At 52.2% G+C, this 23,487-nt stretch overlaps 2 protein-coding genes across 5 annotated transcripts; one reads left to right on the forward strand and one right to left on the reverse strand.

The window, feature by feature from the left end:
* The first annotated feature begins 1,067 nt into the window (after positions 1–1,067).
* On the forward strand, positions 1,068–8,816 carry NDST2 (N-deacetylase and N-sulfotransferase 2). The gene is made up of 14 exons (XM_037496983.2): positions 1,068–1,106; positions 1,190–2,533; positions 2,725–2,812; positions 3,130–3,284; positions 3,472–3,657; positions 5,005–5,133; positions 5,265–5,447; positions 5,541–5,637; positions 5,989–6,112; positions 6,232–6,406; positions 6,588–6,758; positions 6,867–6,976; positions 7,176–7,278; positions 7,369–8,816. Exons 2-14 carry the CDS (start codon positions 1,529–1,531, stop codon positions 7,492–7,494), a joined length of 2,652 nt encoding a protein of 883 aa, XP_037352880.1. The 5' UTR covers positions 1,068–1,106; positions 1,190–1,528; the 3' UTR covers positions 7,495–8,816.
* ZSWIM8 (zinc finger SWIM-type containing 8) lies at positions 7,499–23,272 on the reverse strand. 4 transcript variants are annotated; one of them, XM_054690513.1, is made up of 27 exons: positions 22,774–23,270; positions 20,439–20,592; positions 20,092–20,186; positions 19,743–19,915; positions 19,465–19,572; positions 19,275–19,356; positions 19,033–19,153; positions 18,368–18,569; positions 18,053–18,228; positions 17,349–17,686; positions 16,693–16,889; positions 15,860–15,991; positions 15,541–15,720; positions 15,272–15,455; positions 14,974–15,072; positions 13,911–14,035; positions 12,590–12,830; positions 12,333–12,491; positions 11,999–12,227; positions 11,538–11,827; positions 11,141–11,364; positions 10,105–10,593; positions 9,737–9,896; positions 9,435–9,611; positions 9,151–9,270; positions 8,716–8,894; positions 8,349–8,584 (listed from the first exon to the last, which is right to left on the reverse strand). In XM_054690513.1, exons 1-27 carry the CDS (start codon positions 22,979–22,981, stop codon positions 8,381–8,383), a joined length of 5,046 nt encoding a protein of 1,681 aa, XP_054546488.1. In that variant the 5' UTR covers positions 22,982–23,270; the 3' UTR covers positions 8,349–8,380. The 4 variants fall into 4 exon arrangements, with proteins under 4 accessions (XP_037352872.1, XP_037352873.1, XP_054546488.1 ...); XM_037496975.2 differs by having other exon boundaries at positions 7,499–8,584; positions 8,716–8,826; positions 16,693–17,686; positions 22,774–23,271; XM_037496976.2 differs by having other exon boundaries at positions 7,499–8,584; positions 16,693–17,686; positions 22,774–23,271.
* Positions 23,273–23,487: the final 215 nt, after the last annotated feature.

The following is a 23,487-nucleotide window of genomic DNA, read 5'->3' on the forward strand; positions in this document are numbered from 1 at the left end:
ACATTATGGGTAATACGCCCTGAGTTTCTACTTCCTCTCAGTGATGTCTCATTATCTGGGTGTGTGTGTGTGTGTGTGTGTGTGTGTGTGTGTGTGTGTGTGTGTGTGTGTATGGGAGTGAGTGACAGAGAGGGATTGCCAGCCACTGGCCTTAATAGGAGTGGCTAAGGTACGGAGAACATTTAAGCATGCAGAAGTAATCCATTTAAGAAAAAAATCTCCAAAATTAGCTCTCTTAAAACTGTTTTCTGATCACACTGCCCTGTCTCTGTTATTGGTTAGGTACAACTTAAGCTCCAGTTGCTCTGTCATCCAGCTCAGCTAGCTCTGTGTTTATAAGGACTCTATCCCTTATGTCTCTCAAGGCTAGCTCAAGACTTCTGAACTATTTGGGGTGGAGGTACTATCCTACCTAGGCTAAGTTGGGAAAGAACTAGAGTGGCTAGAGAAAAATTCCTGCTCAGCTTTCTGGCTTTTCTCAGGTGTCAGTGATGTGCCCTGCCCTGGCTTACATTTTTATCACCTCTCCTGACACTGACACAGGTGAGGTGAAAGAAATGGGAAAATTTTCACAAGTATTGGAGAAAAGAATCCTAAGTTCTGGAATTGGAAGCTAACGGAACAATTGACTAGCACCATTTCTTCTTCCTTTTTAATTCCCCCACCAGTGTCCACCAGACTGCAAGTTCGTTAGTACTGTGATGTTGTTAGCCTGTGATGTTGGTTTCGATTGATGCGAAAGATTATCAGGCTCATGAGTTTCCTCTTATCTGATATTTCGTTAGAGCATAGGACTTGTGAGATTTTCTCTCCCTTCCTCACAGGAAGAACAGAGCTCCTGCTGGCTCACCAGCTGCTCAGTTACAGGCTGGGAACTCCTTTCAGAGCAGGTTCACTTTTCAGTCCTTGGCTTTTTGACCTCGTCAAAGATCTGTTCCCTTTTAACTCTGAGTTTATGGCTCCAAATCTGAACGTAGGTCAGAGAGAAGAATTTAGACAGTATTCTAAAGAAAGGGAACAAACTGAAACTAAGGTATAATACTCAGATTTGTGCTATTCTTCTACAGGAGCTTTTTTTGGAGAACAGATCATCCTGTGAGCAGGAGGTAAGAGAGATGGGTAAAGGGGGGAATAGCTTAATGATGCAGTTTCAAGGGGGGAAAGTAACCCATTGAATTCTGTTTTACAGATAGTGGGGGCAGAGATTATGAACTTTACTGACCTTTGATGTGAGGAGCCCAGCCAGGACCAAGGATAGAACCTGGTTAGATTTGCATCCTGAAGCCATGGGCCAGAGGCCATGGTGACCTGATACCAATGGACTCTGTCCAGTTGCCCCTATTCTCCCCTTTACCTTCCCTACCCTATACTAAAGGACTTGTCTCCACCTCTTCAGGGAACTGACCCTGAGGGAATCCCTTTCTCCTATTTTCCTATCATTCCACCCTCCCAAAAGAGCTCCAGCCTATAGAACTCCTGCCTCTCATCCCCTGAGGTGTTCCCCCACTCTTACCTCCCCTTCCCCGCCATGCTCAAGCTGTGGAAGGTGGTACGCCCAGCTCGGCAGCTGGAACTGCACCGCCTCATACTGCTGCTGATTGCTTTCAGTCTGATCTCCATGGGCTTCCTGGCTTACTACGTGTCTACCAGCCCTAAGGCCAAGGAACCCTTGCCCCTGCCCATGGGAGATTGCAGCAGTGGTGGGGCAACTGGCCCTGGCCCTGCACGCTCTCCAGTTCAACCCCGGCCCCCCAGGCCTCCAGAGACAGCTCGAACTGAACCCGTGGTCCTTGTGTTCGTGGAGAGTGCATATTCACAGCTGGGGCAGGAAATTGTGGCTATCTTGGAGTCGAGTCGTTTTCGTTATAGCACTGAACTGGCACCTGGCCGAGGGGACATGCCCATGTTGACTGATCATACCCGTGGCCGCTACGTCTTGGTCATTTATGAGAATCTGCTCAAGTATGTCAACCTGGATCCTGGGAGTCGGGAACTGCTAGACCAGTACTGTGTGGAGTATGGTGTGGGCATCATTGGTTTTTTCCGAGCTCATGAGCATAGTCTGCTGAGTGCCCAGCTCAAAGGCTTTCCCCTTTTTCTACACTCAAACTTGGGGCTCCGGGACTACCAAGTGAATCCTTCTGCCCCGCTACTACATCTCACACGCCCCAGCCGCATGGAACCTGGGCCACTGCCTGGTGATGACTGGACCATCTTCCAGTCCAATCATAGCACATATGAACCAGTGCTTCTTGCTAGCCTTCGGCCAGCCGAAACCCCTGTGCCAGGACCTGTGACTCGCCGGGCCCGGCTTCCCACTGTGGTACAGGATCTGGGGCTCCATGATGGCATCCAGAGGGTGCTCTTTGGCCATGGCCTTTCCTTCTGGCTCCACAAGCTTGTTTTTGTTGATGCTGTTGCATACCTCACTGGTAAGCGCCTCTGCCTGGACCTTGATCGCTACATCTTGGTAGACATCGATGACATCTTTGTGGGCAAGGAAGGTACCCGCATGAAGGTGGCTGATGTTGAGGTCAGTCTTTTTCCTGACTCAAATTTCTTTAGAAGCTGTTTCAAGCTCTGTCCTATATCACATTCGCTTTTTTTGATTCTTGGCTTGTCATAGGTACATTCGCTGCCCTTTCCAGGCAGGAAGAGCACTTCTCATTTTTCTCCTCCTTAGTTTGCTCTCTCCTGATTTCTTGTCCCTGCTAATCTCCCCAGGCTCTGTTGACCACCCAGAACAAACTCAGGACCTTAATACCCAACTTCACCTTCAACTTGGGCTTCTCGGGCAAGTTCTATCATACTGGTGAGCTTATTCCCTTGCTCCTTCAGCATATCGATCTCAGTTTAATCCATCCCTTCACTGTCCATATTCCTTGGCAGACAAATTGGTGAAAAAGGGCTAGTTTTGTGACCAAACTGCCGTGCGGAGCTAACAGTGGGTATGAATATAGGTTAGCATGGGTGGCTGGAGGGCAAGTTAGCAATGGGGCAAATAAGACAGTTTTAAGTGGATAGAGGTCAGCACTGTCCCAAGGATGAAAGGTGGTTGGTGGTGTTAATGGAACAAAGGAGGGCACAGAGGCTGACTGGCTGTGGTCAGTGGTCAGTGTGTGGTCATAGGGACAGAGGAGGAGGATGCAGGGGACGACATGCTGCTGAAGCACCGCAAAGAGTTCTGGTGGTTCCCTCACATGTGGAGCCACATGCAGCCACACCTGTTCCACAATCGCTCCGTGCTAGCTGACCAGATGAGGCTCAACAAACAGTTTGCTCTGGTGAGACCCTTGAATCTCTTCCTCTTATTTTTCCCAGAGATAATGCTTTCAACCTTCCCCTAATGAGGTACCTTTTCCCTACCCTACCACTTTTTCTATGGATGTATTCCGCACCCCCTCCCCCCAATCTTTACCCTCTACTCCCCAAACCTCACCAGGTCCTGATGAGAGTCTGTACCATTCCCAGGAACATGGGATTCCCACAGATCTGGGGTATGCTGTGGCCCCCCACCACTCAGGCGTATACCCCATCCACACACAACTCTATGAGGCCTGGAAATCTGTGTGGGGCATCCAGGTGACAAGCACTGAGGAATATCCACACCTCCGCCCTGCCCGCTACCGCCGTGGCTTCATTCACAATGGCATTATGGTGAGGGTCTCCCAATATTCTCTTGAATCAAACTCTCACATTAAGAAATCCTCCAGGGGGCCTCCCTGGTGGTGCAAGGAGTTGGGACGCAGCCTATGAGGCTACCACAGCGACTACAGCATGGGTTCAATCCCCTGCCAGGGAGCAACCCACATGGCGCACCAGACCTCTCCTGTCTCACCTGCTGCTTCTCTTGGCAGTGTGTTTCAGTCGTTCTGCCTTTTCTGTTGCCCACTCTGTCTCTGGTGGGTCCTCTCACCCCTATGCCTTCTGGCCTGTACCCCAGTTCTTGTGTGTATAAATAAATAAATCTTTAAAAAAAAAAAAGAAATCCAGGGCCTCCCCGGTGGCGCAGAGGTTGAGCGCTGGGTTCTGCGGCGCCGGTTCGATCCCGGCTGCTCCCCGGCCACTGGAGGAGGGTCCCACATGGCGCGCAGACCTCTCCTGCCGCCCGTTGCTCCCCTCAGCAGTGTACTTCGGTCCTTCTGCCTGCTCTGCTCCCCGCTCTGGCTCTGGTGAATTCTCTCGCCCTCCCGCGCTTCTGACTGTACCCAGTGCTTGTATAAATAAATAAATAAATGTTTTAAAAAAAAAAAATCCAAGAGGGGCCCCCTACTGTCTTTGCTCTGTCACTGCTCCAGGGAGCTGACCCACATAGGGTGCAGCAGACCTCTCCTGTCTCCCCTGCTGCTTCCCTTAGCAGTGTATTTCAGTAACTCCACTGTTGTACTTCCCACTCTGTCTCTGATGAATCCTTTCATCGCCGGCACGTCTGGTCTACACCTCAGTTCTACGCAAAAGAAAAAGAAAACCTCCAGGGTCTCCCCAGTGGCGCAGCGGTTGAGCGCTGGGTTGCGAAGCTGCCCGCAGCCTCCGCGGTGCCGGTTCGATCCCTGGCTGCTCCCCGGCCACCAGAGGCGGGTCCCACATGGCGCGCAGACCTCTCCTGCCGCCCGCTGCTCCCCTCAGCAGTGTACTTCGGTCCTTCTGCCTGCTCTGCTCCCCACTCTGGCTCTGGTGAATTCTCTCACCCTCCCGCGCTTCTGACTGTACCCAGTGCTTGTATAAATAAATAAAATAAATCTTTAAAAAAAAAAAAAAAGAAAAAAAGAAAACCTCCAAACTGCATTGACCTTTGTCTTGTCAACTGCCAATCCAAGTTTATCCACATGGCCAGAGGTTGAGAGGTGAAAAATGATAATGTACATAGCAAGAGCTTTTTTATTATAATTTCAGACTGATTCCTCTATATACCCAGGGAATCCTGTTGTGCCTCAGGACTTTTGTCCTTCATCTGCTTCTTATTCTGCTTTTCAAATCTTATCAATCCTTGTCTCTTCCCTCCAGGTGCTGCCACGGCAGACATGTGGCCTCTTCACTCACACAATCTTCTATAATGAGTATCCCGGAGGTTCACATGAATTAGACCGGAGCATTCGAGGTGGAGAGCTTTTTCTGACCGTGCTGCTTAATCCGGTATGGCGCTGAAAGGAAGGGCTAGAAGACTGGAAATCCAAAGTATTTGCAGGCTGGGACTTTTGCACACCAAGCCTGATTCTGGGGTGGGAGAGGCAGTCTAAATCTAACATGCAGACACCCCCTTGTAGATCAGCATCTTTATGACCCATCTGTCCAATTATGGAAATGATCGACTGGGTCTGTACACCTTTGAGAGCCTGGTGCGCTTTCTCCAGTGCTGGACGAGACTGCGCCTACAGACACTTCCTCCTGTCCCTCTTGCACAAAAGTACTTTGAACTCTTCCCTCAAGAGCGAAGCCCCCTCTGGCAGGTATGGGTGGAACTCAGGCTTTCCAGAGATATGACGGGGGTGGAAAGTTAAAGGAAAAATTAGGCCTTACCTAATTTTTGGCCTCACCTTCAGAATCCCTGTGATGACAAGAGGCACAAAGATATCTGGTCTAAGGAGAAAACCTGTGATCGTCTCCCCAAGTTCCTCATTGTGGGACCCCAGAAGACAGGTGAATCCCCTTAGCCAAATTCTCTTGCTTTGCCTTAAACCCAAAGGGTTCTTTGGCTAACACACTCCTTTCTCATAGCCACCTATGATTCTTAACTTTTATCAGAATCAATTGATAGTGTATTTTTTTATACAATGTGTTTTTTAAAGATCCACAAGTGACTGTGATGCACAGTCAAATCTGAAAATGCTATTTTAACCCTCCCCTGGGCCTCTCAGACTTTCCTAGCTTGTTCTGGTTGGCTAAAGGGGATTTTACTACCCAGAATAATTATTTTCTCTCCTCATTCAAACTCATGTTGTTAAGCTTCCTTCTCTCCCACAATGGTCTGAATTTTTCTCTTCCATTTAGGAACCACAGCAGTTCACTTCTTCCTCAGCCTGCACCCAGCTGTAACTAGCAACTTCCCTAGCCCCACCACCTTTGAGGAGATTCAGTTCTTCAGCGGCCCTAATTACCACAAGGGTATTGACTGGTGAGATTGGGACCCTTGGAGTGATTATCAGAGGAACATTCCCGTTCCCCCAAAATACCAGTTTCTACCAGCAGGGTCATGCTGTAAATTATCTGCCTTAACCCTGTGCTACTTCCTAGGTACATGGATTTCTTCCCTGTCCCTTCCAATGCCAGCACTGACTTCCTATTTGAAAAGAGTGCCAACTATTTCGACTCAGAGGTTGTACCACGGCGGGGGGCTGCCCTCCTTCCACGAGCCAAGATCATCACTGTGCTTACCAACCCTGTTGATAGGGCATACTCCTGGTACCAGGTAAGCGTGAAGCTAGGGACGTATTAGGGCTTAAGAGAGGGAGGTGGTGACTACTGGAGAAAGGAATGATAATAGAAAAACTAAACTAGTCCTTAGGGAAGGGTGCTTATGCCAGACCAAGGGTAAGAGCAGAATAATTACGTCAGATAACCAGTCTGTCCCCTTTCTCTTGTTCTTGCAGCATCAGCGAGCACATGGAGACCCAGTTGCTCTGAACTATACCTTCTACCAGGTGATTTCAGCCTCTTCCCAGGCACCTCTGGCACTTCGTTCTCTGCAGAATCGCTGTCTTGTCCCAGGCTATTATTCCACACACTTACAACGCTGGCTGACTTACTACCCCTCTGGACAGGTACACTTCCCCGATAGCCCACATTTGGGACCCTATCCCCTTCCTCTTCCTTTCAGCCCAGAGGCTTTTAAAAGGGATACAAAGGGAACCACATCCCTGTCCCTTTAGTTGCTGATTGTGGACGGGCAAGAGCTGCGTACCAACCCAGTTGTCTCAATGGAAAGTATCCAGAAGTTCCTGGGCATCACACCCTTTCTGAACTACACACGGACCCTCAGGTGGGAGAGCATGACCCAGAGGGTAGAGAACTCAGGGGAAATGGAATAGCAGGTTAACCACAGCTCTTTGTAAGACACATGAATTTACCCTGTCTTGCCAGAAGAGACATGTCCCTATGGGTTGGGAGAAGTAGTGGACATTTATGGGACTTGAATTTCTTATCTCTTTGCTACCTAATGGCCTTTTCCTGTTGAGCAGATTTGATGAAGATAAGGGTTTTTGGTGCCAGGGACTTGAAGGTGGCAAGACTCGCTGTCTAGGCAAGAGCAAAGGCCGGAGATACCCAGATATGGACACTGAGGTAAGTAAAGCCTGGGGCAGGATATTCACTGATGTGGTCTGATTCTGTGTCCTATTCCTTACCATTTCTGCCTTTATTTTTTCCTATCAGTCCCGCCTTTTCCTTACGGATTTTTTCCGGAACCACAATTTGGAGCTGTCAAAGCTGCTGAGTCGGCTAGGACAGCCAGTGCCCTCATGGCTTCGGGAAGAACTACAGCATTCCAGTCTGGGCTGATGTCCCAGTCTCCTGTACCAGCAAAAGCCCCCCTGCTTCTATAAGGGGCAGGCTCAAAGCAGGACCCACAAGGGGGATTAGTGGCCTGGCCCCTTCCCCTTCTACCTCAGTGACCCAAAGGCCTGGGATGGCTGAGAAGGGAAGGGCATCCCTTTCCCATAGCTCTGGGGTCTAATAAAGGGACTTCCCTTGATATCCCTCATCATGGTACTAGGCACCTTTGACCCATGATCTTGGAAGGCGAGGGTCCAGGCAGCATATAGAGGATTGTATTAATCCATTGATTTCCCTCTTCATCCCCAGCATTGTGTCTATCTATACTTGGCTCCGGGAGGGACCCCTTGCTGTGGAATCAATGGGATCTACCTGTGGCCCGGCCTCCCTAATGTCATTCACATTGAATGGGGATGAGGTCGGACAGTGGCTCATCGAGCTGAGTATGAGCTCTAGCTGTGGGCTAGAAATGTCCTTAATAAACATCCTTATTTTTCTGTTTTGTCTGCCTCACTGGAGTGAGAGGAACCTAAAATAATATCAGACCTCCCTGCCACCATCACCCAGTTAAAGATTCATCTACACATGGAGGGAAAGAAGGGAAAGGCCCAGGCAGACTAGAGTAAAAAAGGAGTTTATATATTTATAAATGCCAAATAAATACCAGAGGCCACCCAACGCCCCCTCCCAGACAGGGCTGTCTCCCCCAACCCTAGGCTTCTAGGGTCTGAGACATCTTGGCCCCAAGTTACAGCCCAAGAGCAGCTGCCAGTCTGAGCTACCAGGGAACTGAGTGGGGATGATCTGTCCAACCAAGATTCACTCCCCCTGTGTGAGGGACCCCCATAACCACAGGCCTGTGTCCCTGTATAGGGCCCTAGGGGCGCCACACTCAGGGGGAAAAGGTGGTCATCTCGAGTGAGACCTGCTGCCACAGCTCCTTGGTCTGTTTGCTGCGCTTGAGGTTCTGTAGGATGTCGTTGAACTGCATCATGCCCATGGGTGTCAGGCAGAAGGCGCTGCGGGCACTGCGGATCGCATTCACAAAGTCGTCGTAGTCGGCAGGGGTCAGGTGAATCAAGCGGTGGTGGATGTACTGGGGGAGGATACACGGAGGATGAGCCACTAGGCACACAACTAGGGCTCCCCTCACTTGCATGCTGGGTGATCTGTTCCAGGCCTGCCCAGGAGGTGCTCCACCCTGCTCCATACTTCCTGGGTGGTCACCTGCATGTACGCCTGCTGGCAGCGCTGCACCAGTTGGTGGAAGGCCGGGGCACGCAGGTGGTTGTGGGCATGAGCGGGGCTCAGCCGCTGCAGCGTCTCCATGACGATCTCCTGCAGCACAAACGGGCTCAGCACCCCCTTGGCTGCCCCCACACAGAACTGGTGCACGTAGTTCACTCCTGGGGGGCAGGGGAGGGGCATGAGACGGGGGTGGCCACCTCTGCCCTAGGGACCCAACTTTTATCTCTCAGCTCTGGTCTGGCAGAGAGCCTCCCTCCACCCCAGGAGCTGAGGTAACTCCCCGCCCCCAACGCGCACGCACACATACCCGACCAAGGCCTCAACTCTGAGCAAGAGCTAGGAAGGAGGTCTGGGATAGGAAGGTGGGGGAAGCAGGTAGGGGTGGGCAATGGTCCTGGGGAGGGGAGGTGTTACCCAGCTTTGTTGCCAGCCCCAGCAACCATTTGACATCATCAGTGTAGGGGGGGGAGCGGGAGAAGTTGTTGGGGTGATCGTTGTGTGCCCGGCGACCCAGCATCTCCAGTGCCAGCATTCCTGGGAGAAGGGTTGGTAAGTAGGTAGTGGGAACGCATCCTCTTCCCCCTCTACCCCAACCTGGTACCTGACCCCGCAGCAAATGAATTAAGAGCTATGGGGGGGGGGGAGTCACTAAAGAGCCTCTGGCAGAGTTGCAGGTGGGGGCACAGAAGACCTCTCACCAACACGGTAGGCAGCATGCAGGTGGTGCAGGCTGTGTGGGTTGACAGGCTGACTGTGCGTCTCCTCCTCGGGTGGTGGAAAACCCCCGCTCACCAGAGGGCTGGGCTGTGTGGTCAGGGCGGGCAGTGAGGTACCCTGGATGGCTGGAAACGTGGGTGCTGGGTGGACACTGCTCACTGAAGGTAGGATAAATACTGCGTGAGAAACTCAGAGTCCACAGAGGAACAGAGAGGATCCCCTCGCGCCTCCCCCGCCGGGCATCCCGCCCCCCATTCCCCTGGTCCCCGTCCCCACAACTCACAGGCCACACTGGTGGGCAGGGGGAGCCCCGGCTCCGCGTGGTAGGGGTGCACTGTGATGGGCGCCATGGAAGGGACGGGGAAAGACACAGCAGTGGCAGCCAGTGAGGGGGGAGTCACTGAGTAAGGGTACTGGGCCCCCAGGAATGCAGGATGCACGCCCTGCGGGAAAAGCAGGACGATGATGAGGTACTTCAGGCCCGAGCTCTCTTCATGCCACAACTGGATTTCCGCGTGTCTTAGTTGGGCCGGGCCCCCCACCTGTTGGACAGCTCTACTGCTTTCCCAGCATACCCCGTCCAGCCCCGTACTCCCGTGAGCACCCAACGTTCTCCCATGTGCCCCACCCCCCGTGGAACACCGGTCTCACCTGTGGATACGCAGAGCTGGGCACGGGGAAGACGGCAGGCCGGGGCATGTGAGGCATGGGGTGGGTGGGGTGAGCTGGGTGGGTGAGGTACTGAGGGCTGCAGGGCAGGTGGGGCTGGAGAGCAGTGTAGGGGTGCAGGCCAGGGGAATGGCCGTGCCCGAGTCCCGGACCTGGATACAGACTGGACCCCACCGAGATGACCGGCACCACCGTGGCTGCTGCCGTCACCGCCGCCGCTGCCACTGTAACAGGCTCGGTCCCCGGCGCCCCCCTGCCCTCGGGCAGCCCCCGCCCCGCCTCCCCAGCCGCCCGGAGCCCGCTGGCACTGCAGCTTGTCGCCCCTTCGCGGGCTGTGGAGGAGCCACCTGCTGTCTGCTCATACAGCCAGAACCACTGGTGAGCAACCTCAAACAACACTTCGGGGTACACGCCCCCACCCTTAGCCGCCTCTTCCACTGCCATGCAGGCCTTCTCCAGCATCAGGTTATCCTACGAAGGGGGGCACAAAGGGAGGAAAACAACTCAGGACAGTTTTAGATCCCAACTCCCTCAAGAGCTGCCTGGTTCCCAGGGAGGCGCCGTAGGTCAAGGCCGACGCTCAGAGTCAGTGCTGGCGCCGTGTGTACTTTCTCACAGACTCAACTTGCTGACCGGGAGAAGTCGGGTGGGTGACAGTCCCAGTTCCCAACTCGTTTAGCCATTCCCGCCCGTCCAAGTCCGGCGTCCCGGATGCCTTCCCTAAGTATTCCAGGCTGGTGATCATCTTGGTCCCTGAATTACAGATCTCGAAACCTAAATTTGGTCCCTAAATTCCATTTCCTTATCTGTAAAACAGAAATAACTCTAACCTCAGAGTTAAAAGGTAAAGGAAGTAATGGATGTAAACACATCAATGATCAATGATAAGTATCACCACATGAAGACAAACCGGATAGCTTGTGAGCTACCTGAGTATGGATCCAAGACCTGGGCCCCAGCTTTCCCTCCACCCACTCTCCCGCCCACATGCTTCAGAGAAGATTGCCTATGGAAGTACCTGTTCCTTGCACTGTACCAGGGCCCGCTGGATCTCATTGGGGTTCAACGCATGGGCATGAGGCAGGCAGCTCAGGGCTAGCTCTGCTGCTGCCCTCACCATATTGGAGTCTCGTGCCCGTGATGCCCTGTCAGCCAGGGATGCGACTTCAGGAGGTGTCAGGTGCCCATCCCAGCATTCTACCAGGATAGTCAGGGCTGCACTGCCGATCTCCATTGCCTGGCCTTTGCAAAAAGAAAAGCAGAGTGGGATTAGCATGGGCAAAATTAGGAAGTAGGAATGATTATCTCTCTTATCAGAGCCGTAACTCCACAAGGAGCAAGGGCCCCCCCCAACCCACCCCCAGCGCTTCATCAATTAGCCCCCTCCAGTATCTAAATCAAGACAATGGATTTACCTGTAATCCAGGAAACATGGGAAGAATAAGTACGTGAAAGCCAGTTGGGAGAAACAAAGTTGTGCAGGCCGAGGGCATAAAGCCCAATCTCAAAGGCGCAAAGGTGCAGGTTGCGATGAGGACCCTGGTGGCCCCCTGAGGAAGATGGATGTGTGAAAATGGAAGTGCTGCTGTTGCCCCCTGCCTTGATCAGCACCGTCTTCGCCAGCTCGAAGTAGAAGTGTGCAGCGGCCTCTGACGGCTGATTGGGTACATGGGGAGCATGACTCTCGGGACGCCGGCCCTTGTACCTGAAGGGACAACGGGGTAGGGACTGGGATCTGCGTCTCTCTGAAATGGGTGTCCAGTGAGATTGGGAGAGACCAGAGCAAGGGAGCATGTTGGAGGAATTATAATTGGATTACATAGGATGTGGCTGCGGGTGGTCAGATCAGAGGAGATGGTCAGTTCTTCCCACTGACCTGCCAACTTCAACTGTCTTTGCCCGGGCCCCTCCACTGGCACTGGCCCGGCGACTTCCACTGGAGGACGAGGAGCCCAGGGAATCCGAGGAAGAACTGCTAATGCTGTCACTGTCTTGTCCTCGACCCCAGGAGGTGGGGGCCCAGCCTCCTCGCAGCGGCCTCCGGCTTAAGGTGGGGGAGCTATCCGATGTAGTTTCAGGGGCACTGCTGTCAATGCTGGCCATGCCTAACCCCCCACGCCCCCAAGACAAGTCAGTCTCAGAAGTTCCGGAAGTCAGATTCCAACATTCAGGAATATCCTTCCCTCCATGTCACCCCACGGCTGTCATACCTGTGTGCTTTTTCTTTGGCCGTCCTGGGGATCCCCAGCCCCGTCCATTGTAGCCTCCACGACTGCCAAGCGCCAAGCGGCTAGGTACCTTCCCTTCTGGTCTTGGGGTCAAGGCTGCCTCAGATGGCAGACCCTCACAGGGAGAATGTGGGGAACTCTCTGGGTAAAGAAAACAGGACATTGGGATGAGCCTTTACAAGGAGACCCAAACACGGCTCCATACCATACATCCCCCCTGCCCCGTGCCCCCACCTCACCAGGCACATTCTTCTCTGTGAAGCCCTCAGTGGGACCTGGCCCAGCGCCTGCCACATTCCCTGGCTGAGCAGGCCCTGCAGAGCCTGAGGTCAGCGGATGCAGGGCCCCTGGGGCAGATGGGCCCCCATGTTTTGACGGAGACCTCTGGCTGGCTGTGGCTGGGCGGCTAGATGAGTAGAATGAACTCAGTGTCTGTGGCTTATGTGTCTGGCTTTCTCGGTCCAAAAGTTTGTCTAAGATCTGGAAGACAGAAAAGTGGTAACAGGACGCCCTTTAATCTCCTGATTTTATTACTCTCCTTTCTCCATGAAACAGTTTAATACTACCTTCTTGCGAAGACTTCCTCAGTTATAAGAGAACCACCTCAAAGACAGGCTGGCATGGCTTATATATCTTAGTATTCTCTATAACACCACAGGACTCAGTACACTGATACTCACTGAGTACACTGATAATGAGATAAGTAAATGACGTATGCACTCTGATTTTCATCTTCTACCTTCTGCCCAAACACTCCTATAAAAACCACTAGTCTCTCTTGTTCTTTTTGAGTTCTTTTCTTTTTTTTTTTTAATTTTTTTTTTAATAGAGGCATGTTTTATTTGTTTGTTTGTTTGTTTGTTTGCTTGCTTGCTTGCTTGTTTATACATGCACTGGGTACAGTCAGAAGCGCGGGAGGGTGAGAGAATTCACCAGAGCCAGAGCGGGGAGCAGAGCAGGCAGAAGGACCGAAGTACACTGCTGAGGGGAGCAGCGGGCGGCAGGAGAGGTCTGCGCGCCATGTGGGGCCCTCCTCCGGTGGCCGGGGAGCAGCCGGGGATCGAATCGGCGCCGCAGAGGCCGCGGGCAGCTTCGCAACCCAGAGCTCAACCGCTGCGCCACCGGGGAGGCCCTTGAGTTCTTTTCACTCGTATGAATAGAGTAGTATTTTTCTTATTGTTCTGGAAAGTTCTAACAAAGGTGGTAAAATTTGCTTTGTCTGGGCCTCCCCAGTGGCACAGCACTTGAGCACTAGGTTGCCAACCTGTCCGCAGCCTCTGCAGCGCCGGTTCTATCCCTGGCTGCTCCCCGGCCACCGGAGGAGGGTCCCACATGGCGCGCAGACCTCTCCTGCCGCCCGCTGCTCCCCTCAGCAGTGTACTTCGGTCCTTCTGCCTGCTCTGCTCACCGCTCTGGCTCTGGTGGATTCTCTCACCCTCCCGCGCTTCTGACTGTACCCAGTGCTTGTATAAATAATAAATAAATAAATCTTTAAAAAAAAAAAGATTTAAAAAAAAAAATTTGCTTTGTCCATCAAAGTCCAGTATCTCAGTCTCTTACCTTTTTGAGCTTGGCCTGGTCATCCTTGTAAGTGATCATTAGTGCCAATGCAAGGTCACCCTTCTCCCGACGTGTGCCTTCACACAGAAGGGGATGCTCTGCCTCGCTCACCGTTGTCTTCATACCTATGAAGGGGAAGGGGAAGGTTAACTGAGAGCAGCCATAACTCCAGACAGTATAAATAAGATCAAGGCTCCCCAACCACCAGCATATGAGGTAAGACATTCCTCGTTGAACCCAATCCCCTATAAAGGTCCCCATTGTCTATTACATCCAATCTAAGCTCTGGTCTGCTTTTTAAGACCCTCAAAACCTGGCCCACTCTACCCTCCCAGCATACTCATCACTTTAAGGAAGTTGGGCTCTTCATGTTTATTAAGACCTGATTAGGGGGTACAAGGGGTTAAGTCATAGCACTATGAAGCTATCAACAGCCACTGCAGCACAAGTTCGATCCCCAGCCAGGGAGCTGACGCAAATTTATTTAAAATAAGTCTTAAAAAAAAAAAAAAACCTGTGTTTTTTATTCAGTATTTTGTCCCCCCCAACCCCCGCCCTGAACATAACTGATTTTTTTAAGATTTATTTATGCATACAAGAACTGGGGTATAGGCTAGAGGTGTAGGGAGGTGAGAGGATTCACCAGAGACAGAGAGGGGAACAGAACAGGCAGATTGACTGAAATACACTGCTGAGGGGAGCAGCGGGTGAGACAGGAGAGGTCTGCTGCACCATGTGGGTTAGCTCCCTGGCCGGGGATCGAATTCAGGCTACAGCAGACTTAACACCTATGCCACCAGAGAGGCCCTAACGTAACTGATTTTTAACCCACATTCCAAATTCTACCTCTTTCTTGAGAGCTTTCCTTAGATTTTCATATATGCCCTATAATACCCATAACTTGTTTTTGCTCTAAATTCTTGATTCTCATAGGCACTACTTGGCTCACACTTGTCATCCTGGTTTTCCTATTACCAAAGCCCCTTTGGAACAGGGCCCATGTCTCACACTCTTCAAGGCCAAGCTTTGCTCAAAGACATGTTCAAGACACTGACAGACTTACCCAAGGCAGCAACTGCTGCTTCAAATCCCAGCTCTTCATCCCCAGGCATCTCATTGTTCCAGTTACAACTTGGGGGCCGGGAACCCGTGGGAGAAACCACTAGATAAAAGTTGAGTTAAGTCAGGCAGATAGCAGTATCATGGGGAAAAATGAAAGGGACAGAATCCAAGACCCTCATCATTCCAGATTCGCTCATGAAGCTGTCTGATGGGTCCTAAATAAAATTTAGAGCCTTTGGGTTCTTGGTTTTTCCTTGGTTTACCCCTACCCCAGTTCCTACTGGAGGAGAGCACCATACCTGGAGTACAGAGAACATCAAAGATGAAACTGGCCAGCATGAGGGGCAACACAGGCCGATAATCACAGAGTGTCCCCTCCCGAAGCTCCTCTGCCCGGCACCGCATGGTACTCATCTCACTAGGACCCAGAGGAATCTTCTTGAGCAGAGCAGCTACCTCAGACTCCTGGTATGCCAGCTTCACCTGAGGGCATAGAAAGAAGCTCAGAGCTCTAATACCTCAAGGGAGATCAAGGTACAGATTACAAGGTTCAAATAGAACATCTGACCTCTAAGGCCTTGGTAGAAGCTGGGGGTCGCTGTAGCTCCAAGGCAAACATGCCAACTCGGAAGGCCAGATTGTGGTGCTCTGGACGCTCACTTAGCACTGTTAATAGGAAGGCCGCCTTGGTTAAGGTGTTGGTAGCCACCCAGGTCTGACGGCTTGTGGATACCTTATTCTTCTTGCCCTAGAAAGTGAAGCACAGGGAGGTAGGCAGATGAGTCTGACTCACCTTGGTGGAGGGAGAAGGAGGCTCTCACTTGGGGTGGGGTATGGGAAATGGTTAGGGGTAAGTGGGGAAGGAAGTGGTAGGGGGTCTCTCTCACCTTCGCAGGGGGCGGCTCTACCTTGAGGTCGGGTGGGTTGGCTAGCAGGTCCTGGGCAAGCTCCACAGTGAGGCGGGAGGCCTCAGTGCTGTAGCCATGTGCGTGCAGGGCCTCAGCACAGGCAAATAATACCTAGAGAGAAGACATGGCACCTGATGGGTTTTAAACCCTAACTTCCAGGGGCAGGCCACCATACAGCAAATATCCTGTGAATGCTTGCTAAATACCAGGCCTTATGCACTCCTGGATATGCTTAGAGGAACAGGTACACAAATACACCAACCAGTGTGAAGCTAGTTACTTCTGGGAAAGGTCAAGAAGGGAGCAGGTAAGTAGGATTAACTCAGTCTCAGGGAAGACTTCCTAGAGGAAGTGATCTCTGAGATCTCTTGAGATCTGAAGAAGGAAGAGAAACTAACCAGGTAAGATGAGGGAAGAACATTCCAGGCAGAAAGGCCATCCATGCAAAAAACACAGATGAGGCATGGCAAGCTGCACAAATGGTTTAACTGACTGTAGCATAGTAGATAGAGTAGCTACATGAAGTTGGAGAAGCAGGCAAAGATCAGATCAATTGGAACCTCACAGATCATGCAAAGGACCTTCATTTTTATCCTGAGAGCGATGGGAAACCACTGAAGAGTTTTAAGCACTAAAGACATCTGAGGAAATTCAAAATGGAAGCAATGAAGAGACTGGACTGCAGGCAGGGAGGCCAGTTAGGAGCCTGCTACAGGATTCTAATAGTCATGCTACAGTCCTAAGACTCCCCTGTAGAGCCAAATGGCCGCTCTCCCAGCTGTGGCTAAGGTGCACCCTCATAGTCCTCTTACCTCCATGCGGCTCTCCTGTTCCAGTGGCTTCAACCCGGCAAACAGTTCATGCTCCTCCCCAGCTCCGCCCTCGGCCTTCTCTTCCTCGCCCCCAGCCCCATCCTGGGCATTCAGATAATATGCCTGGTAGTCATCATCATCCTCTCCAACTGCAGGGGCTGCCTCTTTGGTTTTGGGGAGCCCATTGCCACTCTCATCTGTGGAAGGGAGGTCATCCCGGGTACAGACCTCCCCAGGTAGTAGGCCCGGGGGGCCAGCAGAGGCTGTGGGAGGCTCAGGCCCTTCTGAGAAGTACACACCACCATCTTCTTCATAAGTATCTGGGGATTCAGGAAGGAAGGTGGCAGGGCCTCGGGAACCACCAGGGGGAGGGCACGGTGGCGGGCTCTCAGGGAATCTGCCAAAGGTGCTGGCCTCTGCACCCAGGGCCAGGCTGTTATCATCCAGGCTCATCTCAGCCAGATCTGGCTCCAGGGAGCTGTCCTCACTGCTCAGCCGTCGCCTGCTCCCGCTGCCTGCTGAGCCTTTGCCCCCATTGCCGGCCCCACCCAGTGCCTTGGTTTTGCCCCCACCTTGACCCATCTTATGCAGAGCCTTATCTCCACCCTCAGCCGAGAGGCGGCGGGGACCCCGCTGTGATGAGGGGACCCCCTCACCCAATCCCTTGCGCTTGGCCCCAGGCTCCTTGGGCCGCACAGCTGGCTCAGCTGGAAGAGGTCGGGGCCGCTCCCGGTATTCCTCCAGGCCCCCAGATCGGGAGGCACCTGGCCGAGGAGGCAGGGCTCGGGCCCAGCACAGTGCCAGTTTCCGGTCAGTGCCGCTGTAGGTGACACCGGGAAGTGGGTAGGCTTCTTCCCAGTTGAAGTAGCAGGCCTCCACCGCTGGCCGGAAACCAGGGAAGAGCCGCTCCAGGGTCTTCTTGTGCTGTCCCCGCTTCACATTCTCGATCACCTTCAGCTGCCACTGGCGTAGCTGTGCACACAGTTCCCGGCGGCTGTGGGAACAAAGAATGAGGGTTTCCTGGGGGGCTACACTCTGCAAGGAGAGGGATGGGAGGGGATGGAGTAAGGGTATACCCAAGAAAGGGGACCCAGGGAAGTTCTCAAGAAAGCTCTACTTCATCCGCAAACATCACTCCAATACTCAGGGATGGAAAAGTGGGTGCCATTCAGGGAAGGGAAGGAAGAATGTCTCTCAGAAAAAGAACTCATAAATCACTGGTAGCCCTACTGCTCTGAGCACTTCCCAGTTCCCTAGGACTAGGAAAATGGTATATCTGTATGTGTATAAGGAGATAGGGCCTAGGTCTGTCCTAGGCTGGCCCAATCTCTATGCTATAGTGAGCTTAGGGGGGACTCACCGCTGGGGGCTGAGGGCGGGGTCCAACACAGCCAGCCTCCACAATGTGACCATCTCATCACACATGCTGGCACACGCATGGGCCGCCACCTCTGACTGCCCGTTGCTACGGCCTGTGTGCCCACTGGCGCTGCTGTGTGAGGCTGAGGTGCGCACGCTATACCACCAACCTGTTATCTGAAAACAAAGAGGTCTCTGAGATGCACCTTGGAGGACAGAGAGAGTAGCCCGCTCCAGTGTCTCTGTCAATAAGAGGAAATGAGGTTAAGGGAGGGAGAGAATCAACTACCAGGGGGCTACCTAACTCTCAGGTTACCTGCTCATAAGTGAGACACTGGTCAGTGAGGATTTCCAACAAGGGGGCAGCGTTGCTGTCTCTCCTCTTAAACATCTCCCGAACGATGCTAAGCAGGTTCCAGACGCCCTCAGGCTCTCGGCCCCTCAGAGGGCGCAGCAGACATGCCCATTCAGCAGCAGCTGGAGGCTCCGTGGAAGACAGATACATGGAGTTCACATCACTGCGAAAGAAGTAGAATGTAAAACGACCCTAAAGTGGGATGGGAAAAAGCAAGTGAAAGTACAACAGGGCTCTGACATAAAAGGGGTCTTGAGGGTCTCCCTAGGGGCCTAGGAGTTAAGTCTCAGCACTATCACCTCTACAGTCTAAGTTTGATCCCTGGCCACGGAGGTAACCCACAGAGAGCAGCAGACCTTTCCTGTCTCTCCCACTGCTCCCCTCAGCAGTGTACTTCAGTAAGTCTGCCTGTTCTGCTACCTACTCTGTCTCTGACTATACAAAATTATTGGCCACTGCCTCTGACTATATAAAATTATCGGCATCCATAAATTCATTAGTGACAACTGTGTGCATGAGGCACTGTACCCTGGTAAGGAATAAAAAGTGGAAAATGCAGTCATTAATAAAACAGCCTGAGAGCTACTTCCCTTCTACAGACACAGGCATGAAGAGATTCGGTTTACCTGAAGACCACAGGGGAGGGGCCACAGAACTTGTGCAGTGTCTTTTTGATGTTGTCAGTTAGTGTCGATTCATCCAAATACCAAGTACTCTGGTCTGAGGCAGAGGGTCCTGCTGTGGGGTCTGGGGATGATAGGCAGTTAGTAACCTAGAGATAAAGGCCGGGATCTGCCTGGCCTTTGGTAAGTGGCTCTCTGCACAACCAGCCTTTTTCTTCCTACTGCCCTTCTTGCTCACCACTCACCAGGGGCTCCACACACTGTATTGATGGCTGTTGACTGGGAGGACAGGAGTTCATCTAGGAGACGCTGGGCTGTGGGGAGGATCTGAGGGGGAAAGGGACAAAGGCATGGGTGACCCAAGGAGGTCTGGGCCTAACTGGAAGGTTGATATACTATCCTGGAGCTACTTGGAGTTGTGCCATCCTCACTTACCTGCTGAGGGAGCTCGCTGATGAGGTACTGGGCAAACTTCTGCAGCTGGTCCCTCTGTAACCGAGACAGGGACTCTGAGACTGGGGCACGCAGGCAGACTGCAGAAGCCTGAGACACAAAGAGAAATGGAACAATCTGAGAAAGGCTTGCTGCTACCAGAGCTGGGATCAGAGAGGTAGAGTTAGGGAAGCAAGGGGGCTCACATTGTGGCCAGGCATGCAGCAGAGAAGGGGGGATGGAGCGTAGGATAGGGCCAGAATAAATTGGGAGGGCCTCACGTTGTGGATGCGGAAGAGACAGAGTGCCACGACATGGGTGCACCATTTGGCCCCAGCCCCACAGGTACAGCTGCAGGAAGTGACCCGGCAACGGTCAAACATCACAGCCACGTTGTAGGCCCCCTTGGGAGGGACCATCTGAGGTGGCACCACTGTAGCACTCAGGTGGAACCCTGGGGAGAAACATGGGTATGGTCAGGGAGAGCTGCCAAGACACAGGTCTCTGCCCTGAAACCTGGCCCAGTAGTTATTCAGACAACCTGTTCCAACTTATTGCAGTAGGTCCTTAATTCATAACACAGGGGATGGGAGGAGTAGACTGTGCCACAGGATATGATGGAATCCTTACCTATTTGTAGTGGATCTTTCACAGCCCTCATGCGGAATAGCTGATCCCCTCGCTGAAACTCATCTGCACTGCCATTAGCCAGGCATGAATATAGCCTGGCATGAAGAAGAGGACAGAGCCACAAATCAGCAAATAACCTTCTACAGACCCTGTCAGAGACCACAATGCCCTGGGCATTCTCTCCCAGTGTCATTCCCTCTTGGGGAAAATCCCAGCACTCCCTCCTCTTCGTCATCTTCTTACCACAGCCCCAAATACAGTATCTCCTTTGTTCTGTGGGAAGCCCAGCAGTCAGTGTGGAATATCAGGACCCCACTCCCTAACATCAGTGCTTTATTTAGCCTTACCGAATATCTTCTTCATTCTCAGGGAAGCTCCAGAAAGCAATTCGGAGCTGTAACTGCTCAGGCACCGGGGGGTAAACTTTCTCCACCACTTCAAATGGGATATGAAATGCCACCTGCTTTGCTGACAGCTCCACCAATGGAATCACTAGTCCATCTTTGGAAACAAAGGTTGAGGTGGGGGAAAATGAAGAGAGTCATGCTTACTTGGCACCAGTGCCAGCACTACATCCTGAGCCCCACCTTCACTATGAAATAAAAGGGGAGACCTGGATATAAAACTAAGGGACCCTCCTATCAGGATACACTAACCCTTAAGACTCCACTTGCAAGAGGGAAGCTAGACAATACCCAGGCTACAACCTGCTACCTAAAGTGTAGAACAGAAGACACTAAGGATATCCCAGAAACTCTTGGTCAAACAGATGTATTCCAGGATTCTAGCAAGAAACCCTTCTCATATACCTTGACATTTAATTTCCCATATCTAGCATTTTAGATTCATATTACATTGTTAATTTCTCTCCTCTAGCTTTTTCTTTTATGACTGCTTTTTTAGCTATTTCTTTTTCCCCAGATGTCTCCATGTGTCCTTCTCCATCTAAAGAGGGAAGATAGGGCAGAGCTCAGAAGAATTAAAAAAGGGACCTCCAGAAGCAAAAGAGGCTGCACTTCTTTTGGCACACCTGAACCCTGTCTTCCTGCAAGGGAAGCCTTTGGAGAGGACAGTAGGATCTGGGGGGATAGGTTCTCCCAAGGGAACCTAGCTGCTGTTCCTGGAATCACATGGAATAGGATGGAGTTACCATTCAAGTTTTTCCACACTGTTTTAATCAAAAACAGTTAAACACAACAGACTGTATATCTCAACAAATTGCTAGTTAGATGACAGATCAGAAAATTATAGAGCTGAAAGGAAACTTTAAAAAAAAAGTCCTTATTTTTACAAGTGGGCAACTGAGGATAGCCTAAGAAGGAGATGGGGATGGGGGACAAATTACATGCTTCCCTACATTTTAACCTGTTCAGGAAGTAAAAAATATACTGAAAATCCTCACCACCATGACTTCCGTTACTTCCCTCAAAGTGAAGGAGCAAATATGAAAAAAAGTAGAGAGGTTGTAGAAGATCCACAGTGAAACTGCCTCTGAGCTCTGTGTGTGCACACATGTGCCCAGAGCATCTGCTATCTCTTCAACTGAAGCTGAATACTACTACTCCGACAAAGTGACATGTGTGGATTTCTCCCTATTCCAAAGCGGTGCTAGAAATTTCTGCAGGGCAGTTTAGAAACAGAACTCTTGGAATGGGCAGAATAGAATCACAAATTAAACCCTCAACTGCTGGGGAAAAAGTCAGTTTCCATTGAGGACCAGGACAAAAAGTGGGCCAGGAGGGAGGAAGGGAAAGGATGTGGTGAGTACCCAGCTTTTGGAGCTCCTCTTATCATCATTTTCCTCTCTATCCTTTTAATAAAAGCAAAATTCATCACAGCGCTAATCAATTAATTCACTGAAAGGCCCACAGATGAAAAACTCACAGTGATAAGCAGGAAGTGTTTCAATAAGGAAATTCCAGAGACAATAACCCACACTCTTCCCCAAATCCAGATGATAGAAATCTAAGGCTCTAATCTAGTGGTTCCAGCCTTGGTTTCTTGACAAATGTTCAGTATGACCAGGAACCACGCCTCTGCCCTAAACCTATGTGATTATGGAATTTCCTCTCACAGGCCAGTTTACCTCCTTTCCGCTGGGTGGAATCCCTTCTTGGTGCAGTTGGGATCAGAGATCATCAATGGGGTGATATACCTCAAGTGGTCACTTCTTCACAATCCACCCCCTACCTACATTCTCTTCTATTTTCTGGCTTGCCTGAGGCTGAACTCCGCGAGTATTTCCAAGTCAGGGAGGGGATTCTTCTCCCTTAACCCATCTCTAAGGCAAATGAATGACAAAAGATCTACTTTCTGTCTTAATCCTATCCAACCCAGGATTCACCACCCCCAAAACACAAATCTCTCTTTCTCACCTCTCTTCTCTCTCTCTCTCTCTCTCTCTCTCTCTCTCTCTCACACACACACACACACACACACACACGCACGCGCGCGCGCGCGCACACACGCACGTACACACACACACACACACACACACACATTCTAGAGTGGAGAAGTCAACCCCAGGAAGACCGGAAAATCGAGTCCTGAAGTCCGTTCTAAGCCTGGGACAGCTCCCGGTCCCGGACAGCTCCCGGTCCCGGACAGCTCCCGAGCAGGGACAGCTCTCTAACAAGGCCCGGGCAGGGCCTGCCCGCTCACCTCTTCCCCGCTCACCCTCACCTCGCATTCTGGTACCGCCACTGCCACCTCCGCCACCGCCGCCAGTGGGGGAGTTGGGCCCCGCTGACTGTTTGCGCCATCCCCGCCAGTTCTGGCAGAGGCTCTCGGCCTCGGAGATGAAAGAACAGAGCGAATCCTCCTCAAAGCGATCCGAATCCTCGAAGGAAAAGCGCTCCCCGTCCTCCCACTCCGCGAACATCAGCTCCATGGGGCCCGCACCCCCTGGGGCCGGGTCCCCCCCCGCGGATCCGGGGCCTGGGCCGCCGGCCGGGGACTGAGGGGAGGCCCGGAGCCTGAGGGGCGAGCCGGGGCCGGGGGTGGCCGGGGCGTTCAGGGCGGCCGTGCCGGCCGAGGATCTCAGGCCTGGGAGAGAGACGGGAGCGGGCCTCGCCCAACTGCGAGGTGCGAACGGGAATGGTGGCCAGTCTCCAAGACTCAGGGCCCGGACGAAGCGCTCGGCAGCCGGGGCCTCCAGGCGGCTGCGGCGCCGCCTCCCCCATCAGCTGATCTGAACTTCCGGCCGCGCCGACCACCGCCACTTCCGCCCTCGCGCGCCCGGGAATCGAACCTATTGCTGGAGACATGGGGCACCTGTTTGTTTAAATGCTACATTTCGCGCTTTTTTTTTTTAACCCACCCCCAAACATCATAAGAGGAAGACAACGGCCAAAGGTATATAAGACGACTACAGATCCCAGCAATAACTCGGCGTCC

Source organism: Talpa occidentalis, unplaced genomic scaffold (assembly GCF_014898055.3).
Source record: "Talpa occidentalis isolate TD23 unplaced genomic scaffold, MPIMG_talOcc4v2.1 talOcc4.8, whole genome shotgun sequence".
Taxonomy (NCBI): Eukaryota; Metazoa; Chordata; class Mammalia; order Eulipotyphla; family Talpidae; genus Talpa; species Talpa occidentalis.